The following is a 16,098-nucleotide window of genomic DNA, read 5'->3' as shown; positions in this document are numbered from 1 at the left end:
TGGAATGGAATATTCGTATCCTGTATATTTGACTGTGATATGTGGTTTACCAATATTTTCTGAAAATGGATATATCATTTTGGAATGAAACTCTTCATATAGAGGTGAGAGGAGGAGGGCGGGTAGACTACCTGGTAGTTCAGGTGTACTATCTCAATCTCCACGGGATCCTGCAGGTTACTGATGGAGTAATTGCCCACACTGCTGGCCACAACATAGCTGTTAAGAGACAACCCGTCCTGTTCATCCTGGGAATGATAAAAGAAAAGTTTGATTTTGAAATATAAACACATAACACTCAAAACTATAGATGCACATACCAGGCATACGAATCACCATGCATTAGTAGGAAACAAGAAAATAAATCACAACACGCTAAGCAGACACACCAGTAGTGTTGAATTGCATCAGAAAGATGCATAAACCTGAAAATATCACTCAAATCTATAGATTCACATACCAGACACATGAGTCACCATCCATGGAAAGGATGTGTGAGAAAAGAAGACATACTGTTATATGCTGAAAAGACACTAAATCCGATACATTCCACCAAAAAGAGGTATAAACCTGGAATAGTCCTATCTTGCTGAAGAACATGAAGTTAATCCTGGAGATGGCAGCGGTCTCAGCGTCGGTCAGGTTTCTGAGCAAAGTAGCTGGCAGTGTGACCTGAGCCAGGGGATTCAGCTGGTTAGACTCAAAGTCAATCTGGTGGGAGAGAAGTTAGTTAGACTAAGTTAGTTAGTTTGCCATTAACAATTTGAATTTGATTATTCAACGTAGACAGAGGTATGCTGATTATTATGCTGATTATATAATGAGTCCCCTGCTGTACCATCTGGAGGTCACTTCCAAACCTCTGTGGTGGACAGGTGGCTTACGACTAAAGTGTGCCCCTTCTGCTGGCACAGCATTGACACGTATGGCAGGGGCATAGGGTAAAACACATGAAACCGAGCGAGAGGGAAGGCTGTGGTGGACTTGACGTTAGTCAGTTGTATCATGTTCGCTTAACTCTACAAACCTTGCAGAATGATAAATGACAGGACTCCCACTCCGTCCATGTGTGTCACAAGGTTGCGAGTGTGTTGTGGGTACAGAAAACATTCTTAACGACTTAAACAAATAGACATCCTGCCATTTATGTTAAATGGACTCAACAGGCCTGATGGGTTGTGAGTCACCTTTAACACACAACTAGAGTTTCCACAGGAAGGCTTTCCTGGAAGCCCTGCCTGACTGGTAGGACTGGCTCACACACACAGTAGGAGCGAGGCATAACATACCCTATTTACTCTCAAGGCACATTGAATGAAACAATAACCTCAGCTCTCATCTTGGCAAGTATGTATGTTATGAACAGTCCCTGCATATATAGTACCACACTGCCCAGTACAGTACAGTGCAGCAGATAACACTGATTTCTGTATAACACTTCTGTATAACACTGACCCTAACTGTCCGTACCTGGAGGTCTGTGGTGTTGGGTTGTATGAAGGCACTGAAGGAGGTCCCGTTGAACTTGCCATGGTTCAGTGTTGAGATGCCCAGAGCCAGATTTTTAGAGGTGATGCTCACTGAAGGCCCATCAAACTCTAACTTCTGAACCAGCTCATCCACCGTCTTCAATGTCCTACACGCAGATAGAGTTATCATACTAATGGACTGGATAGTGACTTTCACTAGGGTCTCACAGTGCTTTACTTTGGTACAAAGAGACAACACAAAGTGAACATACAGTACATCTACCTGGGAGATAGAGTCATAACTCAAGTATGCTTACTCCCGGCATGCTGGACACAGTAAGAGGTGGGTTCTGAGGAGAGGAGAGACCACGGCAGTGGGAGCAGACAGGGGGAAGATGAGGAGAAGGTATCTTACCTCTCTGAGGCTACAGCCAGGGCTGACACAGAGCTGGTCATCACGTTAGAGAGGATGCTAACTACGGTTTTGGCCAGAGGGGTGTTGATCTTGGCCACTTTCACCAGCTCATTAACCTTTCTCGCCACCTTGAACACCTCGTCTGTGGAGAGCTCGTTGTTGGTGATGTCAGCAAGCTGGTCGGCAACTTCAGCAGCGTTCTCTGTTTGGGGAAAGTTAGGCAGAGAGAAAACAACTAGATGAGGGCTGTCAATAGATAATCATTATTAGTTGTCTGCTGACTGTCCACTCTCTGCCATGGTGAGGCTGTTTTATCTCTAAAACTGCATCTCTGTCCCTCTATCGTGTTGAGATCAAATATATCTCAAGTATTCATTCTTGCAGCTGTTTTGATTCTATCTGCTGTGGAATCATTAAAGTGATTTAAGATGTCGGTGGCCTACCTGCTGAAACATTGATGGAATCGATATCAGTGCAATTACTGAGGTCTGGGCCGACCCAAAACGCTGTGTAATTCAGGCGGCTGATCTCACTGGGGACAAATCAACACAAAATCAGATCTAGTATTTTAAGATTGATCCAAGATGAATTACCTCAAACAAGTTCATGCAGACAATGTCAGCATGTCAATAGTTTGACATAGTTTGATATAGTAGATGTGTCAGTCTCACCATGTTCTGGATGTAGTCTGGTCTTTGTTGGGGAAACAGGGGACATACTGAGTGACCGTTGGTCTGCTCTCTGGCCAGATATAATGGAGGGGAGTTTCCTCCGGGCAGTTCTCTGAATGAGAGAGAGAAAACCGTGCAACTTAAAAATGTTAACACCGCACATCAGCAATATATTAATGTCCAATGACTACAAGAGGAAGTTGGGAAACGTTAGAGGCATTCACTTTTCAAACCTAATCGAATTAGGAGGTGCTTTAGAATCTGTGGTGCGACTGTGCACCGTAAAARAATAAAAATAATCTGGGCTGTGGGAGTGTCATGTTTTTCCACAGTCACTTTCTGCAGTAAGAAGAGAGGCATTGAAGTGATTAAAGCGGGTCTGGGTGAGATCATGTCCTACCGACAGACTGCACGGCGACAGCTTCTAGCTCCAGTCCATTGCCAATGTTAGGGCTGCTTCCCACCATCCTGGTGGAGATGGCTACTTCTCCCAGGGTCACATTGGTGGTGGTCTGATAGACCAGCAGGGCCTGGCAAGTGAATCTGGAGGGGGAAGGGGATGAGGGAGAGGAGGAGGGAGTAGGAAGAGGAGGAGGGATGGGGAAGAAGGAAGAGGAGGAAGCGGTGGGGAAGAGGAGGAGGGGTGGGGAAGAAGGAAGAGGAGGAGCGGTGGGGAGAGGAGGGGGGAGGAGGGGGTGGGGAAGAAGGAAGAGGAGGGGTGGGGAAGAAGGAAGAGGAAGAGGGGTGGGGAAGAAGGAAGAGGGGTGGGGAGAAGAAAAGGAAGAGGGGTGGGGAAGAAGGAAAGGAAGAGGGGTGGGGAAGAAGGAAGAGGAGGAGGGGTGGGGAAGAAGATTGAGGAGGAGGGGTGGGGAGAAGGAAGAGGAGGAGGGGTGGGGAAGAAGGAAGAGGAGGAGGGGTGGGGAGAAGGAAAAGGAAGAGGGGTGGGGAAGAAGGAAGAGGAGGAGGGGTGGGGAAGAAGGAAGAGGAGGAGGGGTGGGGAAGAAGGAAGAGAGGGGGTGGGGAAGAAGGAAGAGGAGGAGGGGTGGGGAAGAAGGAAGAGGGGTTGGGAAGAAGGAAGAGGAGGAGGGTGGGGAAGGAGGAGGAGGGGTGGGGAAGAAGGAAGAGGGGTTGGGAAAAGGAAGAGGAGGAGGGGTGGGGAAGAAGGAGAGGAGGAGGGGTGGGGGAAGGAGGAGGAGGGGTGGGGAAGAAGGAAGAGGGAGTAGGGGTGGGGAAGGAGGAAGAGGGGTGGGGAAGAAGATTGAGAGGAGGGGTGGGGAATAAGGAAAGAGGGGTTGGGAAGAAGAAGAGGAGGAGGGGGGGGAAGGAGGAAGTGGGGTGGGGAAGAAGGAAGAGGAGGGGGGTGGGGAAGAAGATTGAGGAGGAGGGGTTTGGGGAAGAAGAAGAGGGGTTGGGAAGAAGGAAGAGGAGGAGGGGTGGGGAGAAGGAAGAAGGAAGGGAGGGGTGGGAAGAAGGAAGAGGGTGGGGGAAGAAAGAAGAGGGGTGGGGAAGAAGGAAGAGGAGGAGGGGTGGGGAAGAAAGAAGAGCGGTGGGGAAGAAGGAAGAGGAGGAGGAATAGCAGGAGACTTAACACACATGGAAAGGCAGGCTTAATAAATGACTGTCATTTTTTTGTCACGTAACGTGGTCAGGAAAAACTCCGATCCTTACCTACTACAGTAACCCATAGTAAAAATTGGCCTTACTTTTTACTGGCACTCCTCTTAAGCTGTGAGTCACTGTTAGGCTGGATACTGGAAACAAGATAAACAAATTAGGGTGGACATTATTATTGACCTGTAATACAACTCTAAAGAATAATACATTGAATGGGCATGGAGGTAGGTGCATTTTATGATGGTACAAATATCTAATTGCTTACCTGAAATGATCGACATAGACCACATGTGTCCAGTTTTGGAATGTTTGATTGAGCTGTTAATGAATCAGTAAATCAGTCAATTCAGTGAGGTCCTCTGGTATTCTATCCATGCTTTGATCCAAGATGAATTGAACATGACAACAAGCCTTACCCATTGTGCAACAGTTTTCTCAACATCAGACTCCGTTAGTTTGGCCTCCTTGTCATTGACAACAAAGGAGATCCTGTAGAAAAGACCCTCTGCAATTGAAAAGCAGAAGAAAAACGATCTATATTTGACACAGGTAATTTACAACACTTAATGGAACATTTGTCTGTGCTGCATAGCAGGAGTGCAGGGGTTGAGACATAATTTTGTCATTTAAAATCCAATTTCATATGATAAATGATGTTGAAAGGCTGCTACTCCACAGATAAAACATGTGGGGGGAGTGTTTCATCAGGAAAAGGATCAATTAAAATATTCTGTTATCATCCTAGATGATATCATCCTAGATGACACAAAATGGAACTAATGGCTGACTGATGTGTATTCACGGGCCAAATGGGTGATTGTAAATGGGAGCATATCAGTTGAGGCTGCTGAGGGGACGACGGCTCATAATAATGGCTGGAACATAGCAAATGGAATGGCATCAAATGGAATGGAAACCAAACCTTATTCCGCTCCAGACATTATCACGGGACCACCCTCCCCAATTAAGGTGCCACCAACCTCCCGTGGAGCAAATACTGTGTGGTACATCACTCTGTTTGATTGTGTTGGTGGTCTGCTGCTATGCCTCACAGCCACCACAAGATGGCTCCCAAGCCTCTCCTGTTGTTAGTGCTGAACTAGCTACAGTACGATGCTGTTTCTACTCCATGCCAAGACTGTTCTTAAGAGACTCCAGTGATTGCCGATCAGGAAGGAAGGCCACCTCAGAATGTTTTGAAGTATCCAAAATGTATGTGGTTTATCTTTGTTGATCAAGAGCGTTCTTTTCCTTTGATTTGCTATAGTATAGCAATAACAGATTACATTTAGATGAGCAGTTATTTGCACTAAAATCAAATGATAACAGCATTGGAAGTCTCCCAAGAAACAGGAATGATTGAAAACTTAAAATCACAAGAGAGCTGCGCCCCATGAGGGACGCCCCATCAGCCGAGCAGAGGCCACTACAGAGCTTAATGATTGGTAAACTACAGTACACGCCTATGTTAATGTTCTACGCCCCATCCAAAATCACAACACAACCTCAATCATCAACCTCCTCCAACAGGGCACCCCATTTTCACCAGATTAGATTTTCCCCTATCAACATACCACCACTACAACAGTAGCATTCAAAGCAGAGATTAGGTGGTCGAGAGGCTCTCTATCTTTTTGTTTCTACATCTACGTTGTTATTGCAAAACATACTGTTCCCGGTTGAAAGTCCACACAGACATGATAAATGAAAGCGAGCTTTACATTGGCATGGGGCAATAACAGGGGTGCCCGCTGAGGTCCGTGGGGTGGGGTGTGTGGTGGACACTGTGCCACTGCCTGCATTCACCCCTCTATGTGGAGTGGTAAGAGGCAAGTAGGGGCCCTTTGTGGCTACAAAAGACTGCTCATCCATGCCATTGACGGCTAGTGGATTGGGAGTTGTCTGTGTCTCGGTCTCTCGGTCTGTGTTGGTGTTCTGATTCACAGTCACATTGTTGCCAGGGCCCATACTGCTTACTGACGTGCTTGCAGCAGTGGAGGGTGGGTGATCGATGAGGGCCGATCCATGTTTACCACCCTGTGTGTCCTCACTGTGGTTGGCCCTCCAGGGGACTGATAAAGGGCCAGCCCCAGCAAGGTAAGTGTTTTGGGCCATAGGAGGCTGGCTGTTGGAGGTAGAGGTGGACTGGATATTTGGGAAAAGAGTTGCCTGTTTGTTGGCAGTGGTGAGTTGTATGTTTGAGGCAGAAGGGGGGAGGATATTTCTGGTAACAGCGGTGGGCTGTATAATTGCAGCACTAATGGTGAGGTTACTGGAGGCAGCAGCAGTGAGCTGTGTGTCTGGGGCAGCGGGTGATACTGTGCTCTCTCTGCTCTCTCCATGCCAGGCCAGTGTTCCGTCAGTTCCAGCAGGCTGAGTGGGCTTTGATTGGCTGCCAATGAGTGTGGAGGATTGTTGGAATGCAGCCGTTGATCGGGTGGGCAGTGAGGCGCCAGCTCCCGAATCAGCCATGTTGGCTGCTCCSGCAGACAATGTCCCACTCAGAGGGGGGATATGGGTGGGAAGGGGAGTCGGGGTAGGGGCGGGGAGCAGCCTCTCCTCTCTAATACGAGGAGGGTTTGTTGTCATCGGTCTGTGGAATAAGAGGGCTTCAGAAGCATCTGACATGAGCTGGTCTGCCCTGGAGGTCATGGTGGAGAGCGGCTCAGACACTGGGGTGTGTGTGTCTGTGTGAATCACAATGCCAAGACCACTGACCGGCCGTTTCCAGCCTAATTCATGCATGTAAGCATGCCGCTTGGGTTCATGAGTAACAACACTGTCATATTCTGAAGCTGTGCTGCTGATGAGTGGCGCTGGCAGAGCCAGAGGACGAGAGGGGGCTAGCAGGGAGGAGTAGAGGTGGAGGCTGGTCTGGGAGAGATATTCAGATCCATCATCATTGATGTGTGAGGTCCCATGGTGTCCAAGCTGGGCTACAGATGGCTCGCTCTGTGTGCTGGGGCGAAAGAGCGAGATCAGTGATGGCGAGGAGGACGAGCCACTTATGGGTGACATGTGGACTTCTTCTCCTTCCTGTCGAGCCGAGTGTCTCTCTATCCCATCTGCACTTTCCCATTCAGTAACCGTTTTGATATTAAGCTGCTCTGGCAAGTCTGTCACAGACAGGAGGTCAGAGCTGAGAGAGACCAAGCTGAACGTGGTGTGCAATGCATCCCTCCACTCCTGTCTGCTTGGGGAGATTTTATTAGGAGGTGAGGAATGAGAGAAAGTCCATTCGTCCGTCACGGTGGCTGGGAGGAGGCCCTGGTGGTGTAGTTGCTCTGTGATAGGAGTGACAGAAAGATGGGATGTACGTGAAAAATCTCTCAGGTTAGAACTGAGTGGATTAAAGCCCTCCTGCCCCTCTGAGCTGCACAACACACTGTCTGACACACTGCTCATATATGACGATGGTTCCAGAGCCAGAGGTGAATATAAACTGATCCACTCACTCTGGCTACCTGACTCAGAGGCAATACTCTCACTGGGAACCATACCGTCCACAGGATGAGAGTTAGTCAAGAAGGAACTTAATTGATTCCTCAAAGAGGGTAAAACCAGGTCACTGTGGTGTTTGTCAGAGGAAGAGAGGTATGTTTTCTCAAGGACGGGTGTCAGAGCTGTAGCGGCATCAGTAGGGACTGACAGAGACAGTGGACTGAGCCTTGTGCCCTCCCGCATTAATACATGTCTTTGAACCTCCATGGAAGGGAGCGATGTCTCTGTCTCAGTGGCAGCTGGCCTGACGTGTCTTGAATGACTAACATCACTTTGTTCCATACTGTGAACAGAAGAGGGGGAGAACGCAGGATGGGGAGAGGTGGGGAGAGGTATGGTTGGAGTGGTGGGGAGGGAGTTAGGGGCCGGTATCTCTGTGATCACAGCTGTCCATAGGCTATCTGGCATAGCAGACGTGGTAGGTATGGATATGGGACTGGGTGTGGGTGTGTAGTCTTTAGGTATAGAGACCTCCACTGTGGGGTCATTGTCAGTGGTAATCCCGACCCTCTCAGAGAAACAGAGCTTGGCTACTGTTAATAATGAGGGAGACTGTGTGGAGATGTTTGAGAGGGACTGAGTGGTTCTCTYTGCTGTTTGCTCACTGAAGCCGCTGCCGGGCCGGGCCTGATCCGTTTGCACACCTGTCCTCTCTGGAGTCGTGCTGAAAGGAGGGATTTGAGCCCAGCTGCTGTGTGCTGCCACCACCACACCCTGCTCCCCGGTCCTAGCCTCTCTCCCAGCCTCTGCCAGCACGCCTCCTGCCAACGCCTCCTGGGGCAAACTGGGCTCTGATTGATTGTGTAAATGTTCCCCTCCTCCCACGGCGGTAACAGGGTCGCTCACAGTCACACGGCCTGGGCCCTCAGTACTGACTCCAGTCCCAGCGTGGGAAAGGTTCTGTGGGCCGGAGGCGGCCAGAGCCAGGCCTTCATCCAGGGAGTAGGACGAGTCATATTGGAAAAGGCTAAAGGGGTCATCCYCTAGGTCCAGGTCGTAAATGAATGGCTCAGAGCCTGATGTGTACTCCTCCAGGGGCTCAGTCCAGTTCACAGTGCTGCTGTTGCTGTTCTCTCTGCTGGGACTCAATGGGATCCAGTGGGGGGGAGCCAAGGGCTTATTCTTCTTACGGTTGCTGAGTGATGCTGACGCCGCTGCTGGGAATGACTCCACGTCCTCCGCATCGCTACTGTTCCCAACATCCACCGGTCGCCATGGGAACAACCCCTGGGGACTGGTCACGGCCCTGGATACGGCATGTGTTTTCCTGGCCACGGGCGCTGTTGTTGTTGTAGTCACATTGGGCCTGAGAGACATATTTGTTGCTGGTACAGGATGAGGCTTGGTTAGATAGAGGATGGGTCTGACTGGGAGGCGGGTAACAGAGGCCTCAGGTTTCTTCCTCACGGGCCAGAWGAGKGGGGTGGAGATGTAGCCCAGKGAKGTTTTAGAGCTGYGGGGGCCAGGCAGGACGTRAGGCCTGGTGTGGGGGGTGGTGGTGGTGGAGGAGGTCACTGGACGGGGGGTGAGCCGGAGCACAGACCACAGATACACCGCTCTCTCCTTCTCTGTGGCGCCTCAGTCCAGTCAATATAAAAACGGAGGGGTCAAAGCAGGTTACATATTTTAAATACAGACGGATTTTAGAAACAGGGTCTTCTAGCTTATACTGTAGCTGAATAAACAAATACAAAACATGGAAGAATACAGTATTTGGATCACCTATATTTACAGCAGTCAACTAGGCCTTCCCTGATATTGTTAACATCATCTTGGCTGAGAATAGGATAGAGTAGGAGTGAGAGGGAAGCAGACAGGTGGAAGCAGGCTGAGAGAGAGAACAGGAAGCTGCAGAGTCTCATTACAAACAAGACAAGGACAAGCTTAGTGAGTGTGTGTGTCTTACCCAGCTTGATGATGTTAGTGGACATGACAGTAGGAGACATGTTAGTCGAGGACGGTGGGGTAGTAGTGGCTTCAGACACTGTTAGCAAGAGTGACAATACAACTAAGTCAGCAAGGAGAGCATCTCAAGATTTCCCATGTGTACGTCTTACCCAGCTGAGCAGAATTTTTTGCAATGTTAGAAGACATGCCAGTAGAAGAAACCAACAATAATGTAATAACTTCAACTACTGAAAAAGTGTAATTATTATATGTGTGATTAATCACGTTTCTTTTTTTGAAGATGTGTACAGTAACTACTCATAAGCCTTTCTGAAATACGTAAAGGGACATTCTACTTCATATTCATCATCGCAGCACCACCCCAACGTCAACATATGTGAAAATGGTTCACTTCTATGTTTTGTAGGAAGAAAGATAGAGGAAGATAATTGTTTCCAATTACATCACTGGTGTGCATCATGCGATTTTAACCAATTACGAGTAGGAATTGCCTACTAATTGGTTGACAGTGGTGTAAAGTACTTTTAAGTAAAAATACTTGAAAGTACTACTTAAGTCGTTTTTTGGGGTATCTGTACTTTACTTTACTATTTATATTTTTTACTCCACTTACATTCCTAAAGAAAATAATGTACTTTTTACTCCTTAAATTTTCCCTGACACCCAAAAGTACTCGTTACATTTTGAATGCTTAGCAGGACAGGAAAATTGTCTAATTCAYGTACTTATCAACCAAACATCCCTGGTCATCCCGACTGCCTCTGATCTGGCATACTCACGAAACACAAACTGTGCCCCTGGCTATCCGTATATTTAAAAAAACAAGAAAATTGTGTCATCTGATTTGCTTAATATAAGGAATAAAAAATGATTTACACATTTATTTTTGATAGTAAAAGTACATTTAAAACCAAATACTTTTAGACTATTACTCAAGTAGAATTTTACTGGGTGACTTTCACTTTTACTTGAGACATTTTCTTTAAAGGTATCTTTACTTTTACTTGAATAAAGAAAACTGGATACTTTTTCCACCACTGTTGGTTGATGATGTCATTGGAATCTTCCTCTATCTTTTTTCCTACTAAACATAGAAATGCACCATTGTCACATATGTTGATATTGGGGTGGTGATGGAGATGATGAATATGAAGTTGAAAGTTGTGAACCTTTAAACACTTACTAAGCCCTTTTATCGGGTAGCCTACCTTGGTTATTTTAGTAATTCTATAGTTGTATCATAGATGCAAAACGTTGAAAAATGGACTCTCCATGTCCTACACTTTGAGATCTGTTTGCACAATGTGTTTGAAAGTTACAGTGACAAATGAAAATTGTACTGAACAAAGACAGCAGGTGTGTCTTACCCGGGGTAGTGGTGATGTTAGCTGGGGTGTTAGTAGTAGGGGATAATGGGGGAGTAGTCGTTACTGTTAGCAAGAGAAAAGGGACAGAACATTTTATTCAAAATGAAGAATAACACATTTGAGAAAAAAAGTAAAAAAAATATGGAATTCTCCCCAGTCATTCCTTAGTCAATAACAGGCAAAAGAGTGAATGCTGTCTAAAAAAAGAGAAAAGTGGGGTGTCTTACCACGCTCTGTGTTGTTAGTGGTAGGCAAGTTAGTTGTAGCTGGGTTTGAAACAATGGTTGTAGCAGAAGCTGTCAGTGCTGGTAGAACATGGGGGGTGCAAAATGGTTACCAAAAAAAATGGAAGGCAATATGGTACAGGGCTACAATAGGTGGCTACTATAGGTGTTTTCAAAAATAGAAGCCTTATCAAGAACCACTTAGACAGCATTCACTACTGAGTCCATTGTTTAAAGCAAGCTACATGAGCAAACATACCATACTCCCATTGAGAAGCCATGACAATTGCTTCTCAGCCTAATCCATCTGGAAAGTTCCAAGTTGGTCAAGGATGGAACCGCTTTCAAACCCATTCCCCACACATAAAGAAAAATGCCACAAGCAGATTTTTCCATGAGTACAAAACAAGAGAAAAACAAAAACACATCTTACCATTGGTTGTGCTGTAGAATAGAGTTGTGTTAGTAGCGGCTGCTGCAGATGGGATAATGGTTTGAGTAACTGGTGACAAGGACAGCAAATGTGAACTAAATGGTTTGAAAGAGTGAAATGAACACACACAAACAATAAGCAATGCTCTAGAGTATGCATGGGGTTTATATGGGTCAGCACGTTGCCATGCAATTTTCAAGTATACGACGCAAATGGAAAAAACAACAAACAACACCACTGGCAAGATCTCTCATCTCTACCTTTTCTCCTGAAGGTAAATGACAATGCAGTGACTGCCAAATGTCATGTGATCAGACTAAACTACGTAGACATATATGAAGGTATCAAATTGAAGCATTCAGAAAAAGGATATTTGCACTATAACGATAATCAGATCAAATTGTCATCAACTGAGATCAGATCCATTGCTAGAGATAYCTTACCAGTGGTTGTGCTGGGTAATGTCGGCACATTAGTTGTAGCTGCAGTAGTGGTCGTGGTAGTGGTTTGAACTGGTGACATTTACAGCACAAGTCAGCAAAAATAAGGTATAATAACACAGTGGTTAGATAATGAGGGGAAATAATGTTGCGAACTAAAGATGACACCTTACCAGTTGATGAGCTGGTAGATAGAGGCATGCTAGTAGTGGTGGCAGATGAAGTGGTAGCAGAGAGAACTGGTGAAAAGGATGGACAGCAGACACAGTATGAGATGAGATGAGATGAGTAAAGGAAGGTGAAGTATTGAGAGCTGAGGTTGAGATCATGGAGTTATGAATTGGCCATGAAGCATCCACATCTGATCAACGATCAGGCCAGTTACACATTTGACTGTCAAATGAACCAGTGTACTCCGTTTTGGATAGGGGCTTAGCTACAGTGAGTTAAATCAATCTTGTTCCTCCATACAATTGATGCCATGCCAATAGTGGCTCCAAACTTCAAATGGAAACCCCAGGACCTTGTTTGCTTTACTTCAAGGAGGGTCAGATATGAGAGAGATGGAGATCAAATATCTTCTGCCGCAAAACTATTAGCTAGTACAGTATCAGAGGCATGSTGTTTACCTACTATATGGCCTCCAAAACACCAAACGGCCAATTAACTCTAATTTTTTCATCAAACATGTTTTATTAAGAGGCTTCCCACAGTATGGAATCCCACATGCTAAAACTGGTGGCTGCTTTTCATAAATCTTTATTTTATTTGGGCTGGGAAATTAACTATATTTTAGAAACGAATCAAGTGTTTGCAGATGCGCCTCTGGCGGGGTTAATCAAATCACAAATATGTTTCATTAACTCATTTTCTTAGGTTAGGTAGAAGTTTAAGTGAATGCACCTCCATGCCGCAAACAGTGGAGTCAGTATTATGTGGGTTTAAYAGACTGGAAATGGCTGTGCGWTTTTTTAGAGGGAGCCATGAGAGCAATCACTGAGACCATTTTTGGATAAGACTGAAATATCTCTAGTTTAATGGGCCACCTGTCAATATCCCCTCAATCAGTTAGAGTGGCCATTTTCCATATTGATTAGAACACCCATCAGCTGCACTCTGTGTGGAGTAGATAGTATTGGTTTACCTTCACAATAACAAGACAGGCTGAAAATAACATGTGCTCATTACAAACAATGGGGATGAGGGATGGATGCTTACCGTGGGTTGTTGAATTAGTAGCAATCATGTTAGTGGTGACAATGGATGAGCTGGTGGAAGTTAATGTTGCTGGTTGCAGGGATGGATGGAGAAAGGTTACATATGGATTAACTGGGTGTAAAGTGAGAAGACACAAATGCAAGATGACTGATGAGGCAATGAATACAAGTRTAGCATGAGGAATATGAATACAAATATGCAGAGAAATCTTGTGGAGTTGTGTAATGCAGTAGATTTATAAGCGATTAAAAGCTTTACAAGTTGTAATAATATTCAGTATAATGTGGATTCTACCAGGATAGGATCACCAGATGAAGAGATGAAATATATTTCTCTGTCAAATACAGTTGAAGTCGGAAGTTTACATACACTTAGGTTGGAGTCATTAAAACTCGTTTTTCAACTACTCCACATATTTCTTGTTAACAAACTATAGTTTTGGCAAGTCGGTTAGGACATCTACTTTTGTGCATGACACTAGTAATTTTTCCAACAGTTGTTTACAGACAGATTATTTCACTTATAATTCACTGTATCACAATTTCAGTGAGTCAAAAGTTTACATACACTAAGTTGACTGTGCATTTAAACAGCTTGGAAAATTATGTCATGGCTTTAGAAGCTTCTGATAGGCTAATTGACATAATTTGAGTCAATTGGAGGTGTACCTGTGGATGTATTTCAAGGACTACCTTCCAACTCAGTGCCTCTTTGCTTGACATCATGGAAAAATCAAAAGAAATCAGCCAAGACCCCAGAAAAAAAATTGTAGACCTCCACAAGTCTGGTTCATCCTTGGGAGCAATTTCCAAACGCCTGAAGGTACCAAGTTCATCTGTACAAACAATAGTACGGAAGTATAAACACCATGGGACCACGYAGCTGGAAGGAGAAGCGTTCTGTCTGCTAGAGATGAACGTACACAGGGCGGAGATAGCATGTTGGAGTGAACGGCTGTGTGTGAGAGAGGCTCCTGCAACTTCTTTGCTAAACAATCTAACTTAACCTACTTCACGGCACTTTTTACAACAAACGTCTCTTTCTAATACAATATTGTGACTTTCTATGTGAACATGCCGAGTAATAAGCGACCAAAGGACAATAAATCCTCATCGGAGGCCTCCTCCCCACCAAACAACGAGACAGACATGGTGGAAGGCACAGGTAACAACGTGACACTTACAGAACTTACCCGGGCTCTGGGAGAACTACATGTTGCTATAGCTGAGGATTTCAAGGCTACTATTCCTGAACTGAACACCAAAATCGAGAGCACCATTCGAACGGTTGCTTCGCAGGGCCAGAGTATTGTGGACCTTGAGAAAGCTTCTGAATTCAACGCTGGTAGGATCGACGAGTTAGAGAAGCTATGCACGTCCTTGCAGGATAGTGTGCAGAGGYTTTCTGTGAAAGTGGTCGACCTAGAGGGCCGATCCAGACGTCATAACCTTCGCGTTGTTGGTCTGGCAGAGGRGGTGCAGGCTGGCTCTCGCCCCACCGACTTCTTCGCCAARCTATTGAGAGAATACTTTGGGGTCAGATGTTTTGGCTTCGGATCCCCAGCTGGACCGTGCACATCGCACTCTTGTCCCAGTGCCTGGTCCGGGCCAACGTCCTCGCCCAGTAATCATCTGTTGTCACAGTTTCAAGACCAAAGATCTTATCCTGCGCGAGGCTTGAATGAGGGGTAACCTGTTACATAAAGGACATCCCTTCCGTGTCTCTGAGGATTATGCGCCCGATGTGGCAAAGCATCGCGCCGGCTACAGAGATGTCTTGACCAAACTCTACAAACTCCACCTTCGCCCAGCCTTGCTCTTCCCTGCTAAACTCAGAATTAACCCTCCTTCCGGTGAGAAGATTTGGCTCTCCTCGGTTTTGGATGCAGAGAAGTTTATCCGGGAATATACACCAATCCCCCGTACGGGTTAGAGCGCCTTGTCATTGTGTGTTAGGGTCTGCTCATGTACTCGAATCCATACTATACCATAACGGGTGAAACCTTATTAAAGTGTCTCAGCAAGGGCTGCCGACTGAAGGTTTATTGTCGCTACCGAACATGTAAGACGCTGAGCCGACCATTGGAGGGCGGTCAGAGCTCTCATTTAACGTTAATTTCATTTTCATTCCGGCTGGACGACTGACCTGTCATTGGAGTTCAGAGTGATGCCTGTTTGGGTGGCCTTCCAGGTTTGATCATTGACACTTTCAGATGGATATACTTATATTCCACCATTTTTGCTTTGTTTCATTATTTATTTCTCAATTTCTACATTATTCTTTTTACCATACCATTTATTTATTGCTTGCAGGGGACTGGGGGTGGTGGTTGGGGAGGGGCAGACACAGACACCTGGATAGCAAGTTGGTGTTTTGTGCTGTTCTGCTTCTGTCATAGCCGTGGGCCGCTCTCCCAATTAGATTCCCCCCAGCCTTCTGTGGTGCTTGTGTCTATGTGTAGATGTGCGTACATATAATTATTATTTGTACTTTATTATTATAATATTTTTTTTCTCTTAGCATTTTATTATTATTATGTATGTGTATATTATAAATTAGTGTAGATTATTATTTTGGGGCATGAATGTTTGTGTAGATATATATATATAGATATATATATGTGTATACTTGTATGTATGTATGTATGTATGTATGTATGTATGTATGTATGTATGTATGTATGTATGTATGTATGTATGTATGTATGTATGTATGTATGTATATGAATGTATGTGTATGTAGATATGTATGTGTGTATGTACAGTGGGGAGAACAAGTATTTGATACACTGCCGATTTTGCAGGTTTTCCTACTTACAAAGCATGTAGAGGTCTGTAA

At 45.5% G+C, this 16,098-nt stretch overlaps 1 protein-coding gene across 6 annotated transcripts in view; it reads right to left on the bottom strand.

Moving 5' to 3' along the window:
- Positions 1 to 57: 57 nt before the first annotated feature.
- Positions 58 to 16,098, bottom strand: part of LOC111973369 (adhesion G-protein coupled receptor G6) — a 51,617-nt gene continuing 35,576 nt past the window's right edge. For 2 of the 6 annotated variants that reach the window (XM_070446547.1, XM_070446548.1), the window contains 10 exons: positions 4,586 to 4,674; positions 4,435 to 4,487; positions 4,259 to 4,306; positions 2,956 to 3,098; positions 2,556 to 2,667; positions 2,328 to 2,416; positions 1,885 to 2,086; positions 1,471 to 1,636; positions 571 to 711; positions 60 to 248 (listed from right to left, as the gene is read on the bottom strand). In XM_070446547.1, coding sequence (XP_070302648.1) covers positions 75 to 248; positions 571 to 711; positions 1,471 to 1,636; positions 1,885 to 2,086; positions 2,328 to 2,416; positions 2,556 to 2,667; positions 2,956 to 3,098; positions 4,259 to 4,306; positions 4,435 to 4,487; positions 4,586 to 4,674 — 1,217 coding nt within the window. In that variant the 3' untranslated portion in view covers positions 60 to 74. Of the gene's footprint in view, positions 249 to 570; positions 712 to 1,470; positions 1,637 to 1,884; positions 2,087 to 2,327; positions 2,417 to 2,555; positions 2,668 to 2,955; positions 3,099 to 4,258; positions 4,307 to 4,434; positions 4,488 to 4,585; positions 4,675 to 9,576; positions 9,655 to 10,945; positions 11,009 to 11,172; positions 11,251 to 11,602; positions 11,672 to 12,045; positions 12,115 to 12,215; positions 12,282 to 13,260; positions 13,330 to 16,098 lie in introns of all 6 variants that reach the window. The other 4 variants (XM_024000713.2, XM_070446544.1, XM_070446545.1 and 1 more) reach the window with 4 other exon arrangements.

The sequence above is a fragment of the Salvelinus sp. IW2-2015 genome, linkage group LG14 (genome assembly GCF_002910315.2).
Source record: "Salvelinus sp. IW2-2015 linkage group LG14, ASM291031v2, whole genome shotgun sequence".
Lineage (NCBI taxonomy): Eukaryota > Metazoa > Chordata > Actinopteri > Salmoniformes > Salmonidae > Salvelinus > Salvelinus sp. IW2-2015.
This window is presented reverse-complemented; position numbering and strand designations above follow the sequence as displayed.